Genomic DNA, 24,128 nt, shown 5'->3' on the forward strand with positions numbered 1-24,128 from the left:
TGCAATCCACATCTGTATTTTTCATATGCAAAATACTGGCATAATGGATTCTACACCTCAAAACTAGAAATATTCCTTGTGGCTCGTAGGCTGCCTATGCAGTAAAGACAGCCTTCAGGATTCTGCACACACAGCTTTATTTTCTCAAAAAGAATCTGCTAGTTGAATTATTTGAATTATTTCATGACTCAAATGAATGTTGGGAAAAGAATTGGCCCCAGAGTCTAAATTACTTGTATACCTCCTTTTTTTGTGCATGATTAGTTAAGCCGGACTGGAGCTCTTCTTTTGAATATACATTATACAAAGTAGGATTATAAAAAAAAGTGAATTTAGCTTTATTTCAATTAATTATAATAAACATTAGTTACCTGGAATAGATCAGACACTGTGCTAAGTTTAGCATGTGAGGAAGATTAAGCTGTGGTTCTTGCTCCCCGGTACCTGTTAGTTTTATGACTTTGTCTTGTGAAATGCTAGATGACTCTAACGGCAATTACAAAATACTACAGCAATATTAGCAAGGACTTGGAGTTCAGTGGAGGCATTCAGAGCTGGAAAGTTTGGATTCACAACACTACTCTATCACCTATTAATTGCGTAAATTATGGCCATGCCTTCTGTGCCTTAGTATGCCTGTGTAAAATAGTTAGAGGCATGCCTTGGAAATATTGAGGATTTGGTACCAGATCACCACAGAAAACTAAATATTGCAATAAAATGAGTCACACACATTTTTTGGTTTCGCAATACATGTAAAAATAATGTTGACACTATACTGTAGTTTGTGTGCAATAGCATATGCCCAAAGAAAAACAAGGTATATACTTTAATTAAAATTGTTGCTAAAAATGCTAATGATTACCTGAGGCTTCAGTGAGTCATAATCTTCTGGCTGGTGGATGGTCCTGCCTCTATTTTAATGACTGCTGACTAATCAGGGTGGTGGTTGCTGAAGGCTGAGGTGACTGGGACAATTTCTTAAAATAAGACAATGATAATTTTTGCCACATTGATGGAGTCTTTCTTTCATGAAAGGTTTCTCTTAGCATGTGACGTTTGACAGCATCTTATTCACAGCAGAACTTCTTTAAAAACCAGAGACCATCCTCTCAAATCCTGCTACTGCTTTATCAACTAAGTTGATAAAATATTCTAAGTCTTTGTTTTCATTTTAACAGTTTTCACATCTTCACTAGAGGTAGATTCTATTTCAACAAACCACTTTTTTTGCTCATCCATAAAAGCAACTCTCATCCATTCATGTTTTATCATGAGAGTGCAGCAATTCAGTCACATCTTCAGGGTCCCCTTCTAATTCTAGCTCTCCTGCTATTTCCATGACATCTACAATTATTAAGTCCACTAACTCTTAAACACCTCAAAGTCATCTATGATTATTGAAGTCAAACACCATTAATGTTGTATTTTGTAATAATGTTATAATGTTTTAAACTCCCATTTTTGTTGGTATTTTGACCTCCTCCCATAATTCACAAATGTTCTTAATTACATTTAGAATAATGACTTTTTTCCAGAAGGTTTTTAATTGACTTTGCCCAGATCCATCAAAGGAATCACTATCTATGACAGCTATAGCCTTGCAAAGTGTATTTATTAAATAATAAGACTTAAAAGTAAAAATTACTCCTCAATCCATGGACTGAAGAATAGATGTTGTGTTAGCAGGCGTAAAAGCAACATTAATTTCCTTGTACGTTTTCATCAGAGCTATTTGGTGACTAGGTACCTACCTGGTCAATGGGCTGTAATAGTTTGAAATAAATCTTTCTCTGAGCAGTGGGCTTAAAATATTTAGTAAACCACTCTATAAACAGATGTGCTGTCACTCAGGCTTTGTTGTTGCATTTATAGAGTACAGGAAGAGTAGATTTAGCATAATCTTAAGGGCCTTAGGATTTTCAGAATAGTAAATTAGCCTTGGCTTCAATATAAAGTCACCAGCTGCATTAGCTCCTAACAAGAGAGTCAGCAGGTCTTTGAAACTTTTAAGGTCGACATTGACTTTTCCTCTCTAGCTATGAAAGTCTTAGATGACATCTTCTTCCAATACAAGGCTGTTTCATCTACATTGGAAATATGTGTGTACTATAGTCACCTTCATCAATTACTTTGGCCAGACCTTCTAGATCAGTTGCTGCAGCTTCTACATCAGCAGTTGATACTTCACCTTGCACTTCTATGCTCTAGAGACAGCTTCTTTCCTTAAACTTCATGAACTAATCACTGCTACCTTCCAACTTTTCTTCTGCAGCTTTCTCACCTCTCTCAGCCTTCATAGAACTGAAGAAAGTTAGGGCCTTGCTCTGGATTAGAGAACGCCATGACCAGTTTGATTTTGTATCCAGACCACTTTAACTCTCCAACTCAGCAAGAAGGCTGTTTCACTTTATCATTTGTGTGTTCACTGAGAGTAGCACTTGTAATTTTCTTTAAGAACTTTTCCTTTGTATTTCCAACTTGGCTAACTGTTCTGCACAAGAGTCCTAGCTTTTGGCCTATCTCAGCTTCTAACATGCCTTCCTCACTAAGATTTAACATTTCTAGCTTTCATTTTAAAGCAAAAGATGTATTACTTGTCCTTTCATTAAACATACAGACACCATTAATTATATGGTTATTAACTGTCCTAATTCCAATATTGTTGTGTCTCAGGGAATAGGGAGGCCTGAGGGGGGGGAAGGAGACAGGAAAATGGTCAATTGATGGAGCAGTCAGAACACATACAACATGTATCAATAGAGTGACACCCAAAACAATTCAATAGTAACATCAAAGAACACTGATGGCAAATGACCACAACAGGTAAAATAATAATTTAGAAGTTTGGAACATTGTGAAAATTAGCAAAATGTGACAGAGATGTGAAGACATGAAGTGAGCACATGCTGTTGGAAAGATGATGCCCATAGACTTGCAGGATGCAGGGTGGCCACAAACCTTCAACTTGTGGGAAAAAAAAAAAAAAAAAAGCAATATCTGCAAAACTACAATATAGTGAAATACAATAAAACAAGGTATGCCTATATTTTGCAGCTGGAATAAGACACCTCTATATTTATCTCCAGGGATGGCTGCAAGTCTGGAACTGACTTTCAGTCAAGATAAGAAAAGGGAATGTTACAATTAATAATTTATAATGTGCTATTTAAAGTTCAAAATTTCCCCAATAGAAGGAACTGGTAAAATTGGCTTATACCTCCTATTAGCAGTGAAGCAGTCTTAATTGAATAAGTGATTAGGAACATAAAAGATCCCCGTGGAAACTTTTAGGGACATCTCCCAAAACCAAAATTTATCGCACAGATACTGGCATTGCAATTTGGAGGTGACATGTGTCCTGTGGAAGTGACAGAGACCTTGAGAAGCTAGGCCTGTAAATATCGCCAGGACCTTCACACTTTTCCACATTCTTCTACCACTCTGTTCTTGCCATTATTACAACCTTCTATGTGTATGTTCTGGGCAATGCTGTGAATCTTGCCAACTGTTAGACTTGTCAACTGTTGTAATCTGTGCAGTTGGCACCATTTACTCTATAATTTTAAGTAATGATGAAGTTTCTGTTGGGGAGAATTAAGAATGAGAAAGGGGCCGGGCATGGTGGCTCATGCTTATAATCCCAGCACTCTGGGAGGCCGAGGCAGGCAAATTGCTTGAGCCCAGGAGTTCAAGACCAGCCTGGGCTACATGGTGAAAACCCATCTCTAATAAAAGCACAAAAATTAGCTGGGCATAGTGGCGTGTGCCTGTAGTCTCAGCTACTCAGGAGGCCCAGGAGGGAGGATTGCTTGAGCCCAGGAGGCAGGGACTGCAGTGGGCCAAGATCACCTACTGTACTTCAGCCTGGGTGACAGAGAAAGACCAGGTCGCAAAAAAAAAGTGGAAATAAAAGAATGAGAAAGGGTGGGGAAGCCAGGAACTACTGTTGTAGGATGACCTTCTGCCCATCTCTGATGTGAAGTATCACAAATATTGCAACCATTGTTGAGAAGAAATGCCTGTCAGTGGATATTGGAGAGGAAAATTCCTGGCTTGGAAATTAGGAAGCTAAATGGATTACAAAAAAGAAATTTCAAAAGGAGAAGTCAACCAAGAATACCCTGTTTTTTTCTAGAGAAAATGATAGTAATAGGAAAGCAGCCGATGGCTTCCATGACCACAGATGTACAGCATGTGATCCTGACTGTAATGCCCAAAGGCAGTGGGGAAGATAGCTGTTTCAACCAAAATATCCCCTCAGCAGAGACAAGCCAAGCATCACAACACATTTACACAGGTCACATGGGGGTGGGAATTAAAAGACTGCAGAAATGCAAGGGTAGTTAGTTAAAGGGTTAAGCCACTTGGGAGTTGATCACCAACTCACTTCGGAACCTCTACTGAAGGGTTGTGCATGAGAAGCCAAAGAGCTCTTTCCCTCTATCGGATACTGTCAAATGAACAGGCATGTTAGTGCTTACTCAGCACCCTCACTTATTGTAGCTTTTGCAGAAACGTGGATAGGAGAGTGAACTCCAAATCCATTAAACTGTATAAAATCAAAGGTAAATAACATAAATCTTGTAAAGGAAAATTCCCCAAATTCACCCTTAGGTTTTAAATGGAATATTTCTGAGGCTGCTGAATTGTTGAGAACATAAGTAACTTTTATTAATTGCAGTAATTCTAAAAATTTTCCTAACTCTACAGGTTTGGTCAAGATATGATAGATGCTATAAGGAGCTACAACTGCTTGGACTCCTTATTTGATTTCATTATTGCAGGGATAAGATGGGATGAGCGAAACTATGGAAGGACTCCTTGTCCAACTACTGCAAATAAGGGTTAATGATGGAGAAATGATTAGGATTAATAAAAAGAAAAGGAAATATGGATAAAATGGGTAAAAAAAAGTCCTGAGAAAATTTAAACTGAATACTAGTGTTCAGAAGGTCGATTAAAAACAACATTAATAAGGAAGAGACAGATGTTATAACCACTAAAATTGTAATGAATTGCTATGTAAAGATTAGGTGGTCTGGCTGCCCCATCAATTTTGCAACCTGTAAAGGAAGTGTGACAGTTTTGCTCAATTTATTTTAGTCTCAATAAATTTTTAAGAATCTGATTACTGTACAAAAAGAAATTCATAATCCCCTAAGTGTCAATGCCCATGAAAATTGCATGGGGAAAAAGAGAAGATTCTGACTCTGGATGACAGGAGGGCCAGAGTCCCTTGACTCAACACCCCAGCCAGGGATCCAAGGCTGTTTCCACTGGGTGTGAGTAAAATGGCCCGAGGGTGGTGAAGGAACTTTAGTTGGCGTTCTGGACACTGGTGTCCAATATAACATCATACAAAGCCCATTAAGGTAAAGTTACCAGGCAATAGAGTTGAGTTAGGGAGACACAGTGAGCAACTCCAAGGAACAGCAGACAAAAGTGTGGCTAAAATGTAGGCATTTATTAACAAAAGTTACGTAAAGTGGTTACCTCACTCTGCTAGAATGTATGGTTAGAATGGATCTAATGTCTGAATGCAGGACTCTTATCTTGCCCAGGTTATTAGGAAAAAGGTTGTCTTGCAAATCTGTTTTTAATCCTTTTTTACTGGAGCATAGTAGATGGGAAATTTCAAACTTACCTAAGCCCACTCAAGTGGCCAATTTAAAGCAATTAGAATAGACTAGGTTTGGATACCTGAGGCACATAAAGAAATTTTGTTTTCAATTAAAAATGTTTTAGATGTAGGTATATTAATATCCACAATTTCCTTGTTTAATAGCCTATGGAAGAAATGATGAAACCCAGAGATTCACTATAGAGTTTAGAAATAATAATAAATAATAACCCTCATGCCACAAGTAGTGCACAGTACCGTATTAACTATTCAAGCTGAACAACAAACTAAGGGAGACTATTATTCCGTGACCAATTTGACTAATGCTTTCTTTTCCATTTCTACTTATGAAGAAATTTAAAGCCAATTTGCATTCGTGTGAGATGGATAGAAAAATACACATTTACCATGCTCTCGCAAAGATATTTAAATTCTCCTGCTTATTGCTGTACTTGATGAGATGAAACAGATTTGAATCAATTGGAGAGTGCTGCTATTTGTGATAGTAATGATATATTGTTTATGTATCAATCTCAACACTAAGCTAAAATTGCATTATAAATGCTTGTTAATCATATGATTCCAGAAGATGGCTGATTAACTATCATACAATACGTATCTCAGAAAAATGGTGAAATTCCTTTATCTCTTGAACAGAGGAGACTAGGGCATCCCTCAGAAAACAAAAAATAAATGATTTTCTCTGTGAACTCCAAAATCAAAGCAAGCAATATAAAGATTGATTAGGTTCTTTGGTTTCTAGAGAATTCACATACAACATCCGAGAAATGTTATCAACCTCTATTCACAAAATTACCAAGAAAAAAAAAACCTGAATTTGAGCAACAGCACTTCTTTTTTTTACAGTTTCAAAGAACCTTAGCACAATCAGGTCTTTGTGACCTTACTAAGCACATGGTAACTTTATTACCTCCATGTTCCACTGATTTTGGAAATGTCCAGTCAAAGCAGCCATGCTGACTGAAGCATTTGGCAAAAGCCCTTGACTGACACCCAGCGGTCATTGCTGGTATTTGGGACTAGAAAGTAGCCTATTTCAACTTCAAGTAAGCATCACTTGAAAACTATCATTGGCTTGTTATTGTAATAGGGGCTTTAATTGAAATCGTTTTTATTACAAAAAGGATATAAATTTATTTTGAGATATGAGATGCCTATTGTTGTGAGTTATGTCATACCATCATTCCTACATGGAAGCAAATGAAGGAAATAATTTCCTCATCAAATGAACATGTACATTAAGTCCCCCTGTGGAATTGTGTAAGGACATAACTTGTCCCCATGACAAGTTTCCAAGGGTGCCAAAGGGTGTCAAACAAGTAACTGAAGTTTAGATGGTTCCCAAGTGTGGAAGACCAACACAATAAAAATTCAGTCTAGAAAGCAGCCCCACTGTTGAAGTGTTGGTGACCTTACTTTAGGTGAAGAAGTAAAAGATAAATCTGCTTAATAGGCAGAAATGAGTTATGTTTCTTCTGGCATCAGAGGAACTGGATAATAACAAAAATGACTCTTGCCAATTCTTTGGTAAAAACCAATGGAGTTGGCATATGGCCTGAGATAATGGGAAAATAAAAGAACCCCGTAACCTGAAATTTGATATGGAATTGGAGGTGGGCATCAAAGTGCATCACTCACAAAGTAAACCCCAAATACCTCCCAAAATAACACAGGTAACTCCTATTACTGATTACTCACCTTGGCTTAGCTACATAACTACAGGACATAAAACATTCCACCAGAATACTTTTAAGAAGTTTTCCCAAAACAAGGCTCACTGCACAAACAGAAGCCCAAACTGGAGATGAAGCACGTTCTGTGCATATAAGAAGGACTTTGATAAGCAGGTCCCTAATATTTGCCTCAACCCTTTCTCCTACTCAACTGTGTTCTTTACCTTTACTGAAAACCTTATACAAGGGTGCTCTGTGAAGTCTTGTGAGTCCTTTCAGTTATCGAAATCTGATTTTCAATCTATGGAATCTCCATCTATATTATGAGATAATAATAATGCCTACTTTGTAGGGTTGTTTCAAGGAATGAATTAAACCATTTAAAGTGCTTAGAACAGAACTGGCACATTCATTGCTTTAAAATCTTATTTTATATCACTGGAACGATAGCTTCATCACAGTAATTTATGTATAATCTTCCATGGTAAATGACAATATACACTTATATTTATAAATTATAATACATTTAAATTACTTATGGAATCCTGTATTTCCATAACAATGGATAAGACTTATATGTATACATTGAAAACAGTATATTCTCATATTATAATACAAACTTTATTTAGTGATTCCAACAAAAGAACAATCAGGTTTAAAGCTCTACTTATTGCCACATTTGTTCCATAAGAATAGAGTTTTCCCTACTGCAGGTTAATCATGTTGAAGATAAATAAGATGTACAATATGTAGTTTATTTCAAAACAAAAGTATTTATAAGCCAAAAGGTAAATATGATTCAGAAATACTTGTTACTATTTTAATATATTTTGCTTTCAATTGTAATATTATCTATTAAAATATTCAGATGAGACCAATTTAGCAGCACATTATTTTTTCTTTAGTGATAATGATCCTGACTACTAATCTCTATGTGGATATATGAAAATTATTATTCCAAGGATGTGAACTTTGTTTCAAATTAATACACACGACTAATATGCTAGAATTCAATTTTCAAAGTGATGAAAATGTTTATAGTAAGTTAGTTTTTCTTTGACTTTTAATTAAATTTCTTCTACAAGGATTAGGACATATAATTTTAAAAATAATTAAAATCGAATTATTTTTATTCATGACTTCTATTGCTACAAATTGGAAAGGGTCAGTGCAAATTTCCAACTAGAATGAATCTTAAATGGACTTTAGAACATCAGAATATGTCCAAAGTACAGAAATGAAGATAATTTTTAAAATCATATTTTGTTCATTTACCTAAAACATGGATATCTAGAGTATATTGTATGTAGATATTCAATCCTGAAAAATTGCTTTACATTTCAACATCAATTCTCTTTGACAAGCCATAAAAAGTAGTGACATTTTGAGAGGGATACATGGTATCTACACTAAAAATTTATTGTTCTAAATGATATGCAATATAATTCAAGAAAGACAGTTTTTGCTCTTTTGCTTTACAAAGATTCATGAAGTATACAGAGAAGGAGGTTACAGATATTGCTAGCTAGAATGATCAGTGATAACATTTTTAAAGTTATAGAAAAAAATTCTAAGAAAAGAGAATCTGGTGACAAATAACATTGGTTCTTAGGCCAGTAGATGTTCTGTATACACATCAGTGGTTAAGAGACCTGCCACAGAGGATGGTCGCCAGGGAAAGTATAATGGCCCCAACAACATAGATGATAGCCTTGCCCTCAGCTCCAGATTCTTAAAAATAAAATCCATTCATTCAAAAACTACTTGTTGGATGCTGTTTTAGATGTTTTATACACTATTTTATGTATTGTCATTATGGTGGTGAAGAAGACCAAGACATTTTCTATCTCCATAGAGTTTGTTCTAATGTTAGAGAGGCATTTTTAAATAACATATTTTTAAAAATATAACATATAATTTTCATTAGTGAAAATATGAACCAAAAAACAGAATAATATAAAGATAGTAACATAAGTGGAATTTACAATAAAGGTGACTAAGAAGATACAATCAATCCGGTAAAAGTAAAACCAAGGGAATGTAGGTTCCAGAAGAATGTGTATCATGAAGGAGAGACAATTATGTTAAGATGAGAACAGAGAATAATCCACTAGACTTGCAAAGATGACCATTATTTATGACAATAGCAGTTTCAGTGTTGCGTGGGAATACTTGATTGACGTGGGATAAAGCAAGAATAGACAAGTGAAGAGAGAGGGTATAGAAAACTGTCTGAAGAAGCTTTCCCTGTGAAAAGAACAGAAAAACAAAAATGAAGTTGCTGCAGGTAAAGAATACAAAGCCAAGGAATTTTTCCATTTGGTTGCCTGCTTGCTTTTTAAAATTACAGTTGCTGTAACATAATTTTGGGTTGTTGGAAATAATAAAAGAATAAAATGATGATGTATAAAAATGAGGTAATTTCAGGAATGAAATTCTTGGATAAGTGAGAAGAATTCACATAGTCAGCTGGTAGGAAAAGGAGACCAAGTTAGAAGCAATGTGCACTGTGAAAGGGGAAGATGGGAGAAAATACAAAGGTACAAATACACGTAGCAGAAGAATGAAAAATCTCTATCTGCATTAATGGATGTATCCTCAATAAAACAAGGGAGGGATCAGCTGAAAATTAGTAGGGTGAAAGAGTATAGGGGTTGCAAGGTTGATAAAAATAAAAATGTGAAATAGATCTTCAAGAGAGTGACACAGCCAACAAGGATTTTCAGAAAGAACTGGTTATCACATACTCGAAATTTGCTGTCACATATTAAAATTGTAGCCAATCAATATAATGTTTTTACTGTGCGTGTGTTTCTTATATTTATTGTGACTTGACCATATACCTTTCCCTCCTCACATATAAGTTTTAAGTATACATTTTAGATTTATATAAACATAACAGAAATGTGAATTTTATAATAAGCTATTCACTTAACAGGAGTTACTAATGTAATTTGTAGGACCTGTACTTTTACTGGCCTAATAGTTACTTACTTTGATTGTTGTTAATACTCACAGAGCAAACAAGCCTGCATTCTAAGAAGAACACCTCAACTTATGTATAGGTATAGGACAAAATGTCCTTTACTGCATTCTGAAACGTAGTGCCTAATATTTTGGAGTACCAGATTCATTGAATTAGGATGAATTATTCTCTCTCACAGATGTTGATGTACTGCTCTAATTCTGTCAGTCAAAATCATAAACTTAATTGTAGTTGACCCTTGAACAGTGTTGGTTTAAACTACATGGGCCTGCTTATATGTGGATTTTCTTCAGCCTCTGACACTCCTGAGACAGCAACAACAGCCACTCCCTACTGAACATGAAGACCGTGAAGATGAAGAACTTTATGATGATCCACTTCCATTTAATGAATGGTGACTATATTTTCTCTTCCTTATGATTTTCTTAATAACATTTTTTTCTCTAACTCATGTTACTACTATAAGAATACAGTGTGTAATACATATAAAATACAAAATATGTGTTAATTGGTTATGTTATTGGTAAGGTTTCGAGTTAACAGTAGACTATTAGTTAAGTTTTGGGGGAGTTGAAAATTATATGTAAATTTTTTACTGTTCATAGGGTCAGCACCCCTAATGCCTGCACAGTTTAAGGGCCAACTCAATTTTCAAACATGACATGAAATTACTAGTATATCTATATAAATATTTCTAAAATGTCTATACTTCTTTCTGCTTGTCCTTTTCAGGGGACTTCATGATAATTAAGAAAATTAAACATTAATACATTATTATATAGGTTTTTGTTACCAGGTGACAGAAACAGTTTGACCAATAGGTTTCCCTTTTATAGGGTTGTTTCTCTCTGTTTGTGTCAATTTTTAATTCTGATGACAAGGTGTATCTGGGAAAAGGATAACAACACAATCAATAGGAATCAAGAAGTCTTCTCTTTTGATGTATTTGTTAAAAATTGAGATGATGAATAACATATCCTTCTGGACCAAATTTATGATGTTAGTGTCACTCAGGACTTCAAAGAATTAAGTCACATTTCTGTAATGAAATTTCTTCTCTTCCTATCGAAATACTTATTTTAATATGCTTCTCAGGAACGTGTACCTATTAAAGAAGTAAAACCAGAATGTATGCTGTAGTTTTCTCTAACTTTAGCCATCCATGGACACATGTACTCATTGAAAAAATACTTTAGCTATCTCACTGTATTATAATATATCTGGAAATATAATGGGATTTTTTTTGGCAAATTGTGCACAATTAATCTAAGGGAATCTCCATGAAGAAAAAAAATTAACACTAAGAGGCTTATGTTTACAGATTTTTTAAAAATTAAATCACAATGTATTAAGGAAAGACTTTCAGTAACGGTATTTAAGTAAAGTTGTCGTGTAAACCCTCCCACAGAATGAAACTAGATAAAACTTAAAAATCAACTACATAAAAGCACTTAGAAATTGTCCAAAATCAGACAGAAGCAGTAGCAAATGTTATTCCCTGCCCGCCCCCCACGAAAAAAAAAAAAAAAAAAAGCCAGCTCCAGAAAGAGTAAGGAACGTGAGTTTGATGCTTTGAGACCTGACTGCGTGACTTTTGAATTAAAGACCCTCTCAACCCCACAGCCAAAGAGATGTAAACAAGCAGTAGAAAACCATTGTCTTACATAGTAAAAATACCAGCAATGAGAGTTCAAGGTTGAAAGACCAGTTAGAAACTTAGAGGTAAAATATTGGCAGCAAGAGGAGTGAAAAACAAAGGAGAACAGGCATCCTAGCCTTTTACAAATCTTAGGGGAAAGCATTCAGTTTCTCGTCATTATGTATACTATTAGCTATTGGTCATTAATAGATGTTCTGTTTCATCTGAGGAAGTTTCTAACCACATCATTGGCTGATACAAAGTACATTTGTACAAAGAAGTCGTGAAATGTAGGGGTAGCAAGTAATAAAAAGGCAGGTAGAAATCAGAGAGAAATCTATTCTTGAAAATTTTGTGACTTTTTGTTTGTTTGTTTTTGAGAGAGAGTCTCACTCTGTCACCCAGGCTGGAGTGCGGTGGCATGACCTCGGCTCACGGCAACCTCCACCTCCCAGGTTCAAGCAATTCTCCTGTCTCAACCTCCTGAGTAGCTGAGATTACAGATGCGTGCCACCACACTCGGCTAATTTTGTTATATTTTTGGTAGAGTCTCACTCTGTTCCCCAGGTAGGAGTGCAATGGCATGATCTTGGCTCACTGCAACCTCCTCCTCCCAGGTTCAAGCAATTCTCCTGCCTTAGTCTCCTGAGTAGCTGGGATTACAGACGCCCGCCACTACACCCAGCTAATTTTTGGTATTTTCAGTAGAGATTGGGTTTCACCATGTTGGCCTGGCTGGCCTAGAACTCCTGACCTCAAGTACCCCTCCTGCCTCGGCCTCCCAAAGTGGTTGGATTACAGGTGTGAGCCACTGCACCCAGCCAAAAAAACAAAAAAAAAGTGACTTTTATGGGTCACTGAGTGCACTCTGACCATGCACAGTTTGAGTGGCAAAAGAAGTCTTATTAGCTTAAAGTATGAGAAGAGAGCTTAAGGCCAGAATAGTAGTAGAAAATTACATGTGAATTTCTAGAAACGAGTAGGCCACAGGCATGGAAGGACCACATATCTAAATATAATCTCTGGCCCAAAATTTGGCTAACAATGAATCCAGGAAACACCCCCTACAAGAAACAAGATAAGAAAAGCAGTAGCTGGAAGTTGTTAAGACCAGAGCAGAAAATTCAGCTGTTGCATAACGTAGGGAAGACACATTTTCTGTCTGAGTCTAGGCAACTTGACTACCTATTAGAACAAAATCAAGCAATCCTCAGAAGAATGCAAGAGTATCCAGAGTTCATTACCAGTGGTTGGCTTTAAAACAAAAATTACTAGACATTCCAAGAAACGGCAAAGTGTGGCACATATCCAGGAAAAAAGATAGTTCATTGAAACCGGTTCTAAGTGGGTCCCCCTTTAAATTTACAAGAAAAGTCTTCAAAGTCCAGATTAAAAACATTTGAACATAAAATCAGAGAAATTTGGACAACTACAGAAATTGAATCCATAATTTATAAAATAAACCTTTTCACATAGAAATCTGGATAAGATTGGCTTCACTGGTAAAATCTACCAAATATTTTAAAAAGAAAAATATCAATATTACACAAATATTTTTAAAAATGGAAGAAAGTTAAATACTTTTCAACTTGTTTTCAGAGGCCAGCATTGCTCTGATAAAAAAGCTAGACAAAGTCATTATGAAATTTTAAAAAGTGCTACCAACGAATATCCCTTGTATTATATGCAAATTTTTAAAAAATAATTTAGCAAATCAAAGTTAACAATATATAAAAAATGTAATGCAGAATGACCAAGTGAAGTTTTTCCCAGAAATATCGGTTAATTTAACATTCAAAATAGATTACTATAACTCACCACATTAATAGAATTAACAAAAATTGATCATCTCAGTTTCAGAAAAAGGAATTTTTAAATCCACTAAACTATGAATAAAAGGAAACTTCTCAGATGTCCTAAAAAAGGACATCTATTACAAAGCCATAATTAATAACATACATAGTGATACAAAATGAAATGCTTCCTCCTAAGAGTCATAAAAGGCTATATTGCCTCTACCATGTATTCAATATTATACTGGAATTCATATTTAATAAAATAAGAAAAATGAATTTTTTAAAAAGTTCAGATTGGAGAGAAAGAAGTAAAACTATCTTTTAAAAAAATTGACCTGGTCTTAGTCTGTTTGTGTTGCTATAACAAAATATAACAGAATGGGTAATTTACAAACAATAGAAATATATTTCTCACAGTTCAGGAGGATGGGAAAACGATCAAGGCACTGACAGGTTTTGTGTCTGAGAAGAGACCAATCTCTCTGCTTCCAAGATGGTGCCTTGTTGTTGCATTCCCTGGAGAGAATGAATACTGTATCCTCATGTGGTGGAAAGGCAGGGAAGCAAAAAAAAACAAAAAAAAGAAAAAAAGAAAAATTTTAAAAAAGGTTGAGCTCTGTGTGAAGCCTCTTTAATAAGGTGCCTTAAGTCCATTCGCAAGGAAGGATTCCTTATGACTTAATCATCTTCAAGGCTGCAGCTCTTCAAACAGTTGTATTGGAGATTAAGTTTCAAAATGAATTTTGAGTGGGTTGCAGACATTTAAACACTAACTTGATTGTATAAGTACAAAACTCTAAAAATTCTACAAAACACCTGTAATAACTAACAATTAACTTAGCAAACTCACAGAATACAATGTGAACCTATATAATGCAATAGTATATTTATTAATGAACACAAATAATTCAAAAACAAAATAACATATATGATTTTCAATGAAATCAGAAAATATGAGGTATTTTAAGATAAAAAATAAATGCACTGAAAACAACAAAATATTAATGAAGGTGGAGACTTCAATAATTTTTTTTTTTTTTTTTTTTTTTTGAGACAGAGTCTCGCTCTGTGGCCCAGGCTGGAGTGCAGTGGCGCAATCTTGGCTCACTGCAAGCTCCCCTTCCCGGGTTCACGCCATTCTCCTGCCTCAGCCTCTCCGAGTAGCTGGGACTACAGGTGCCCGCCACCACGCCCAGCTAATTTTTTGTATTTTTTAGTAGAGACGGGGTTTCACTGTGGTCTCGATCTCCTGACTTTGTGATCCGCCCGCCTCGGCCTCCCAAAGTGCTGGGATTACAAGCGTGAGCCAACGCGCCTGGCCAACTTCAATAAATTGAGAGATACACTATGTTCATGGATCAGAAGACTAGACATTAATGTATTATTTATTTTATTTTATTTTATTATTATACATTAGGTTTTAGGGTACATGTGCACAATGTGCAGGTTTGTTACATATGTATCCATGTGCCGTGTTGGTTTGCTGCACCCATTAACTCGTCATTTAGCATTAGGTATATCTCCTAATGCTGTCCCTCCCACCTCCCCCCACCCCACAACAGTCCCCGGAGTGTGATGTTCCCCTTCCTGTGTCCATGAGTTCTCATTGTTCAGTTCCCACCTATGAGTGAGAACATGCGGTGTTTGGTTTTTTGTCCTTGCGATAGTTTACTGAGAATGATGTTTTCCAGTTTCATCCATGTTCCTACAAAGGACATGAACTCATCATTTTTTATGGCTGCATAGTATTCCATGGTGTATATGTGCCACATTTTCTTAATCCAGTCTATCGTTGTTGGACATTTGGGTTGGTTCCAAGTCTTTGCTATTGTGAACAGTGCCGCAATAAACATATGTGTGCATGTGTCTTTATAGCAGCATGATTTATAATCCTTTGGGTATATACCCAGTAATGGGATGGCTGGGTCAAATGGTATTTCTAGTTCTAGATCCCTGAGGAATCGCCACACTGACTTCCACAATGGTTGAACAAGTTTACAGTCCCACCAACAGTGTAAAAGTGTTCCTATTTCTCCACATCCTCTCCAGCACCTGTTGTTTCCTGACTTTTTAATGATTGCCATTCTAACTGGTGTGAGATGGTATCTCATTGTGGTTTTGATTTGCATTTCTCTGATGGCCAGTGATGATGAGCATTTTTGCATGTGTTTTTTGGCTGCATAAATGTCTTCTTTTGAGAAGTGTCTGTTCATGTCCTTTGCCCACTTTTTGATGGGGTTGTTTGTTTTTTCCTTGTAAATTTGAGTTCATTGTAGATTCTGGATATTAGCCCTTTGTCAGATGAGTAGGTTGCAAAAATTATCTCCCATTCTGTAGGTTGCCTGTTCACTCTGATGGTAGTTTCTTTTGCTGTGCAGAAGCTCTTTAGTTTAATTAGATCCCATTTGTCAATTTTGGCTTTTGTTGCCATTGCTTTTGGTGTTTTAGACATGAAGTCCTTGCCCACGCCTATGTCCTGAATGGTATTGCCTAGGTATTCTTCTAGGGTTTTTATGGTTTTAGGTCTAACATATAAGTCTTTAATCCATCTTGAATTAATTTTTGTATAAGGTGTAAGGAAGGGATCCAGTTGCAGCTTTCTACATATGGCTAGCCAGTTTTCCCAGCACCGTTTATTAAATAGGGAATCCTTTCCCCATTTCTTGTTTTTGTCAGGTTTGTCAAAGATCAGATAGTTGTAGCTATGCGGCATCATTTCTGAGGGCTCTGTTCTGTTCCATTGATCTATGTCTCTGTTGTGGTACCAGTACCATGCTGTTTTGGTTCCTGTAGCCTTCTAGTATAGTTTGAAGTCAGGTAGCATGATGCCTCCAGCTTTGTTCTTTTGGCTTAGGATTGACTTGGCGATGCAGGCTCTTTTTTGGTTCCATATGAACTTTAAAGTAGTTTTTTCCAATCATGTGAAGTAAGTCATTGGTAGCTTGATGGAGATGGCATTGAATCTATAAATTACCTTGGGCAGTATGGCCATTTTCACAATATTGATTCTTCCGACCCATGAGCATGGAATGTTCTTCCATTTGTTTGTATCCTCTTTTATTTTATTAAGCAGTGGTTTGTAGTTCTCCTTGAAGAGGTCCTTCACATCCCTTGAAAGTTGGATTCCTAGGTATTTTATTCTCTTTGAAGCAATTGTGAATGGGAGTTCACTCATGATTTGGCTGTCTGTCTATGATTGGTGTACAAGAATGCTTGTGATTTTTGTACATTGATTTTGTATCCTGAGACTTTGCTGAATTTGCTAATCAGCTTAAGGAGATTTTGGGCTGAGACGATGGGGTTTTCTAGATATACAATCGTGTCATCTGCAAACAGGGACAATTTGACTTCCTCTTTTCCTAATTGAATTCCCTTTATTTCCTTCCCCTGCCTGATTGCCCTGGCCAGAACTTCCAGCACTACGTTGAATAGGAGTGGTGAGAGAGGGCATCCCTGTCTTGTGCCAGTTTTCAAAGGGAATGCTTCCAGTTTTTGCCCATTCAGTATGATATTGGCTATGGGTTTGTCATAGATAGCTCTTATTATTTTGAGATACGTCCCATCAATACCTAATTTATTGAGAGTTTTTAGCATGAAGAGTTGTTGAATGTTGTCAAAGGCCTTTTCCGCATCTATTGAGATAATCACGTAGTTTTTGTCTTTGGTTCTGTTTATATGATGGATTACACTTATTGATTTGCATATGTTGAACCAGCCTTGCATCCCAGGGACGAAGCCCACTTGATCATGGTGTATAAGCTTTTTGATGTGCTGCTGGATTCGGTTTGCCTGTATTTTATTGAGGATTTTTGCATCAATGTTGATCAAGGATATTGGTCTGAAATTCTCTTTTTTGGTTGTGTCTCTGCCAGGCTTTGGTATCAGGATGATGCTGGCCTCATAATATGTGTTAGGGAGGATTCCCTCTTTTTCTATTGATTGGAATAGTTTCAGAAGGAATGGTACCAGTTCCTCCTTGTACCTCTGGTAGAATTCGACTGTGAATCCATCAGGTCCTGGACTCTTTTTGGTTGGTAAGCTATTGATTAATGCCACAATTTCAGAGCCTGTTATTGGTCTATTCAGAGATTCAACTTCTTCCTGGTTTAGTCTTGGGAGGGTGTGTGTGTCGAGGAATTTATCCATTTCTTCTAGATTTTCTAGTTTATTTGCGTAGAGGTGTTTGTAGTATTCTCTGATGGTAGATTGTATTTCTGTGGGATCGGTGGTGATATCCCCTTTTTCATTTTTTATTGCATCTATTTGATTCTTCTCTCTTTTCTTCTTTATTAGTCTTGCTAGTGGTCTATCAATTTTGTTTGTCTTTTCAAAAAACCAGCTCCTGGATTCATTAATTTTTTGAAGGGTTTTTTGTGTCTCTATTTCCTTCAGTTCTGCTCTGATTTTAGTTATTTCTTGCCGTCTGCTAGCTTTTGAATGTGTTTGCTGTTGCTTTTCTAGTTCTTTGAATTGTGATGTTAGGGTGTCAATTTTGGATCTTTCCTGCTTTCTCTTGTGGGCATTTAGTGCTATAAATTTCCCTCTACACACTGCTTTGAATGTGTCCCAGAGATTCTGGTATGTTGTGTCTTTGTTCTTGTTGGTTTCAAAGAACATCTTTATTTCTGCCTTCATTTCGTTATGTACCCAGTAGCCATTCAGGAGCAGGTTGTTCAGTTTCCATGTAGTTGAGTGGTTTTGAGTGAGTTTCTTAATCCTGAGTTCTAGTTTGATTGCACTGTGGTCTGAGAAACAGTTTGTTATAATTTCTGTTCTTTTACATTTGCTGAGGAGGGCTTTACTTCCAACTATGTGGTCAGTTTTGGAATAGGTGTGGTGTGGTGCTGAAAAAAATGTATATTCTGTTGATTTGTGGTGGAGAGTTCTGTAGATGTCTATTAGGTCCTCTTGGTGCAGAGCTGAGTTCAATTCCTGGGTATCTTTGTTAACTTTCTGTCTCGTTGATCTGTCTAATGTTGACAGTGAAACGTTAAAATCTCCCATTATTATTGTGTGGGAGTCTAAGTCTCTTTGTAGGTCACTCAGGACTTGCTTTATGAATCTGGGTGCTCCTGTGTTGGGTGCATATACGTTTAGGATAGTTAGCTCTTCTTGTTGAATTGATCCCTTTACCATTATGTAATGACCTTCTTTGTCTCTTTTGATCTTTGTTGGTTTAAAGTCTATTTTAGCAGAGACTAGGATTGCAACCCCTGCCTTTTTTTGTTTACCATTTGCTTGGTAGATCTTCCTCCATCCCTTTATTTTGAGTCTGTGTGTGTCTCTGCACGTGAGATGGGTTTCCTGAATACAGCACACTGATGGGTCTTGACTCCTTATCCAATTTGCCAGTCTGTGTCTTTTAATTGGAGCATTTAGCCCATTTACATTTAAAGTTAGTACTGTTATGTGTGAATTCGATCCTGTCATTTTGATGTTTGCTGATTATTTTGCTCGTTAGTTGATGCAGTTTCTTCCTAGCCTCAATGGTCTTAACAATTTGGCATGTTTTTGCAGTAGCTGGTACCGGTTGTTCCTTTCCATGTTTAGTGCTTCCTTCAGGAGCTCTTTTAGGGCAGGCCTGGTGGTGACAAAATCACTCAGCATTTGTTGTCTATAAAGTATTTTATTTCTCCTTCACTTATGAAGCTTAGTTTGGCTGGATATGAAATTCTGGCTTGAAAATTCTTTTCTTTAAGAATGTTGAATATCGGCCCCCACTCTCTTCTGGCCTGTAGAGTTTCTGCTGAGAGATCAGCTGTTAGTCTGATGGGCTTCCCTTTGTGGGTAACCCGACCTTTCTCTCTGGCCACCCTTAACATTTTTTCCTTCATTTCAACTTTGGTGAATCTGACAATTATGTGTCTTGGAGTTGCTCTTCTCGAGGAGTATCTTTGTGGTGTTCTCTGTATTTCCTGAATCTGAATGTTGGCCTGCCTTGCTAGATTGAGGAAGTTCTCCTGGATAATATCTTGCAGAGTGTTTTCCAACTTGGTTCCATTCTCCCCATCATTTTCAGGCACACCAATCAGACGTAGGTTTGGTCTTTTCACATAGTCCCAAATTTCTTGGAGGCTTTATTCGTTTCTTTTTATTCTTTTTTCTCTAAACTTCCCTTCTCACTTCATTGCATTCATTTCATCTTCCATCACTGATACCCTTTCTTCCCGTTGATCGCATCGGCTACCGAGGCTTCTGCAATCTTTGCATAGTTCTCGATACTTGGCTTTCAGCTCCATCAGCTCCTTTAAGCCCTTCTCTCCATTGATTATTCTAGTTATCTATTCGTCTAATTTTTTTTTCAAAGTTTTTAACTTCTTTGCTATTGTTTTGAATTTCCTCCCGTAGCTCGGAGTAGTTTGATCATCTGAAGCCTTCTTCTCTCAACTCATCAAAGTCATTCTCCATCCAGCTTTGTTCCATTGCTGGTGAGGAACTGCGTTCCTTTGGAGGAAGAGAGGTGCTCTGCTTTTTAGAGTTTCCAGTTTTTCTGCTCTGTTTTTTCCCCATCTTTGTGGTTTTATCTACTTTTGGTCTTTGATGATGGTGATGTACAGATGGGTTTTGGTGTGGATGTCCTTTCTGCTTGTTAGTTTTCCTTCTACCAGACAGGACCCTCAGCTGCACGTCTGTTGGAGTTTGCTAGAGGTCCACTCCAGACCCTGTTTGGCTGGATGTCAGCAGCAGTGGCTGCAGAACAGCGGATTTTCGTGAGACCACAAATTCAGCTATCTGATAGTTCCTCTGGGAGTTTTGTCTCAGAGGAGTACCTGGCCGAGTGAGGTGTCAGTCTGTCCCTACTGGGGGGTGCCTCCCAGTTAGGCTGCTCGGGGGTCAGGGACCCACTTTAGGAGGCAGTCTGTCTGTTCTCAGATCTCCAGCTGCATGCTGGGAGAACCACTATTCTCTTCAAAGCTGTCAGACAGGGACGTTTAAGTCTGCAGAGGTTCCTGCTGAATTTTTGTTTGTCTGTGCCCTGCCCCCAGGGGTGGAGCCTACAGAGGCAGGCAGGCCTTCTTGAGCTGTAGTTGGCTTCACCATGTTCGAGCTTCCTGGCTGCTTTGTTTACCTAAGCAAGCCTGGGCAATGGCAGGCGCCCCTCCCCCAGCCTCGCTGCCACCTTGCAGTTTGATGTCAGACTGCTGTGCTAGCAATCAGTGAGACTCCATGGGCATAGGACTCTCCGAGCCAGGTGCGGGACACAATCTCCTTGTGTGCCATTTTCCAAGCCCATTGGAAAAGCACAGTATTAGGGTGGGACTGACCCGATTTTCCAGGTGCCGTCCGTTACCCCTTTATTTGACTAGGAAAGGAAGCTCCCTGACCCCTTGTGCTTCCCAAGTGAGGCAATGCCTCGCCCTGCTTCGGCTCGTGCACAGTGCACTGCACTGACTGTCCTGCACCCACTCTTTGGCGCTCCCTAGTGAGATGAACCCGGTACCTCAAATGGAAATGCAGAAATCACCCGTCTTCTATGTCGCTCATGCTGGGAGCTGTAGACCGGAGCTGTTCCTATTCAGCCATCTTGGCTCCACCCCCTAATGTATTATTTCTTCTTCCAGATAAGCCTATAGATTTAATGTAATTATAATTAAGTTCCCAGCATGCTTTTTAAGAAATTGACAAGGATATTAATAATTTATAAAATAAAAAACATAACCTATGGGAGCCAAAGCAATTTAAAAAGGAGGAGGAGGAGAAAAATAGTGACAAATTTTTAGAAATCTCATTACTTGATTTTCACAATTATAAATCTACAGTTATGAATTAAGAGATGTATTGGTGAAAGGAAGGACATCTAGATCAATGAGGCATAAGGTAGAGTCCAGAAATAGACCCATACATATATGGTAAAGTAATTTTTGACTAATATGTAAAAACAAATCAGTGAGAAAAGAATATTTTAAATAAATGGTACTTTAACAACTGAGTATCCCTATGAAGAGAATAAAAAATGAAACTTGACTATATGATATAAAATATAACTGAGTATTATATCTCATAAAAGCTGTAACTATAAATTTCTAGAAGAAACATTGTGATCTTGGGGTAGGCAAAAATTTTTTAAATATAAAAAGCTTGAAAATGAATAATTAATTGGAGTTTATTCAATTATAAATTAAAAGCAAACAGAAACTACTTATTCATGAGACAACATTTCAAAAATAAAAAGACAAGCCACAAACTGAAAACAAATGTTTATAAATCCAAGCTGATAAAGGTATGTGTCCAGAATTTATAAAGATCTCTTGCAAATCAATACTAAATATACCAACTTTGTTGAAAATGGAGAAGATATTTGAACAATTTGCGTAAGAATATGTAAGAATGGCCATTTAACATATAAAAAGATTGCCTTCTTAGTGATAAGAGAATTGCAAATTAGAAGCATGATATGATATAAGCACACAACAATTTAATGGCTAAAACTTAAAAGGGTGAAAATGTCAAGTATTAGCCCCAAATCATCATTATTAGTAACATTCAAATGATTATCAACATGTAAATGGATAAATAATAGGTGATATATCTACTTTATTGGGTGATTTATGAAAATAACAAAGATTAGTGGGAAGAGCCTATGGCTTCCAGTTTGAATAAAGATGGAAATCATTACAAGCAATTTTCTCTAAGTTATAAATATAATTTATAAATATATGATAAGGTGATCCCCTAGAAGATATTCAAGCATAAATTACCTCATAATAAATGACTGTGCAGGAAATAGAATGGAAATAAGAATTAAGAGAAAGAAATGATGCAAAATATGCAATTTCTAAATAAGAACTTATTTTACATATTTAGATGAATTAAGTGGACATTGAATTGCTATGGTATTGAGATCCCATTGGATGCTTTGAGAAAAGTAAAAAATAACTGACTGTTTAAACTTGAATGAAAATATTTTATATGACATTTATAAAAAAGTAGAAGAGGTACATAGTTTTTCCAAATTCTTTGGGGAATGTTGAGACAAAACTGTCAATGGGTTTTTCAGTAGGAATCTTGTAGGTCAGAGGGGACTGAGATAATATAGTCAAAAAGCTAGAAGAAAAACAATGGTCAACCAAGAATATTATACCCAGCAATACTATTTTTCAAAAGTGAAAAAGAGATAAAACCTTTCTTAAACAAACAGAAGTTGAGGGACTTAATCACTGCTAGCTCTGCCTTAAAACAAATGTTGAAAGGATTCCTTCAAGATAAAGGAAAAGGTCACTAAATAGCAATAGGAAAATATATAAAAATAAAAAAAAAAACTCACTGGTAAAAGTGTGCACAGAAAGAAGTAAAAGACATTTACACATGAAAGGAAGAAATGAAATTTTATCTGTGTGCCGATGACATAATCTTATACATAGAAAATCCTATCAACTCCACTGAATAGTGGTTAGAACTGATTTTAAAAATTCAGTAAGGGTACAGGTTACAAAGTCATTATGCAAAATCAATGGTGTTTCTATATACTAACGACAAACTATCCAAAAAACAGACTAAGAAAACAATCTTATTTAAAATTGTATCATGAAAAAATAAAATACTTAGGAGTAAATTTAACCAAGCAGGTAAAATATCTGTACATTAAAAACTACAAAACATTGATGAAAGACTGAAGACAACACAAATAAGTGAAAATATATTTTATATTCATGGACTGAAGGATTAATACTGTTAAAGTAGACATACCACTCAAGGTAATCTTCAAACATAATATAATTCCTATCAAAATTCTGATGTGATTTTTCACAGAAATAGGCAAAACAATTTTAAAATTTGCATGGAATCAGAAGAGACCCCAGATAGCCAAAGAAATCTTGAGCAAAAAAAGAGCAAAGCTGGAGGCATCACACTATCTTATATCAAAATGTATTATGAATCAATCGTAATCAAAACAGCATGGAACTGGTATTAAAACAGACACACTGACCAATGGAACCAATTAGAAAGCCCAGAAGTAAGCCCAAGTATTTATGATCAATTGATTTTTTGGCAAAGGTGTCAAGAACACACAATGATAAAAAGACAGTCTATTCAATAAATGATGTCGGAAAAATAGGATATCCACATGCAGAAGAATAAAATTGGACTATTAACTTATACCCTACAGAAAAATTAACTGAAAATGGATTAAAGACTTAATGTAAGACTGAAACTGCTAGAAGAAAACATAGGGGAAGTCCATGTCATTGATTTCAGCAATTATTTCTTGGATAGGACCCCAAAGGCATGGAAAAGAAAATCAAAATTAGACAAATAGGATGGCATCAAACAAAAATGCTTCTGCACAGCAAAGAAAACAATCAAGAGTTATGAAACAATCCGTGTACTGGGAGCAAATATTTGCAAACCACACATCTGATAAGGTGCTAATATCAAAAATATCTAAGAG

General features: G+C 36.4%; 1 protein-coding gene across 6 annotated transcripts in view; it reads left to right on the forward strand.

Moving 5' to 3' along the window:
* The window catches only part of ANXA10 (annexin A10), a 147,309-nt gene that overhangs the window by 21,968 nt on the left and 101,213 nt on the right, over window positions 1–24,128 (forward strand). For 2 of the 6 annotated variants that reach the window (XM_063638410.1, XM_063638409.1), the window contains exon 3: window positions 10,597–10,697. The exons of 3 other annotated variants lie outside the window; for them this stretch is intronic. In XM_063638410.1, the coding sequence (XP_063494480.1) occupies window positions 10,597–10,697 (101 nt within the window). Of the gene's footprint in view, window positions 1–10,596; window positions 10,698–24,128 lie in introns of those variants that run through there. One more of the 6 variants, XM_063638413.1, reaches the window with a different exon arrangement.

This window comes from Symphalangus syndactylus, chromosome 4 (assembly GCF_028878055.3).
Source record: "Symphalangus syndactylus isolate Jambi chromosome 4, NHGRI_mSymSyn1-v2.1_pri, whole genome shotgun sequence".
In the NCBI taxonomy this organism is placed as follows: Eukaryota; Metazoa; Chordata; class Mammalia; order Primates; family Hylobatidae; genus Symphalangus; species Symphalangus syndactylus.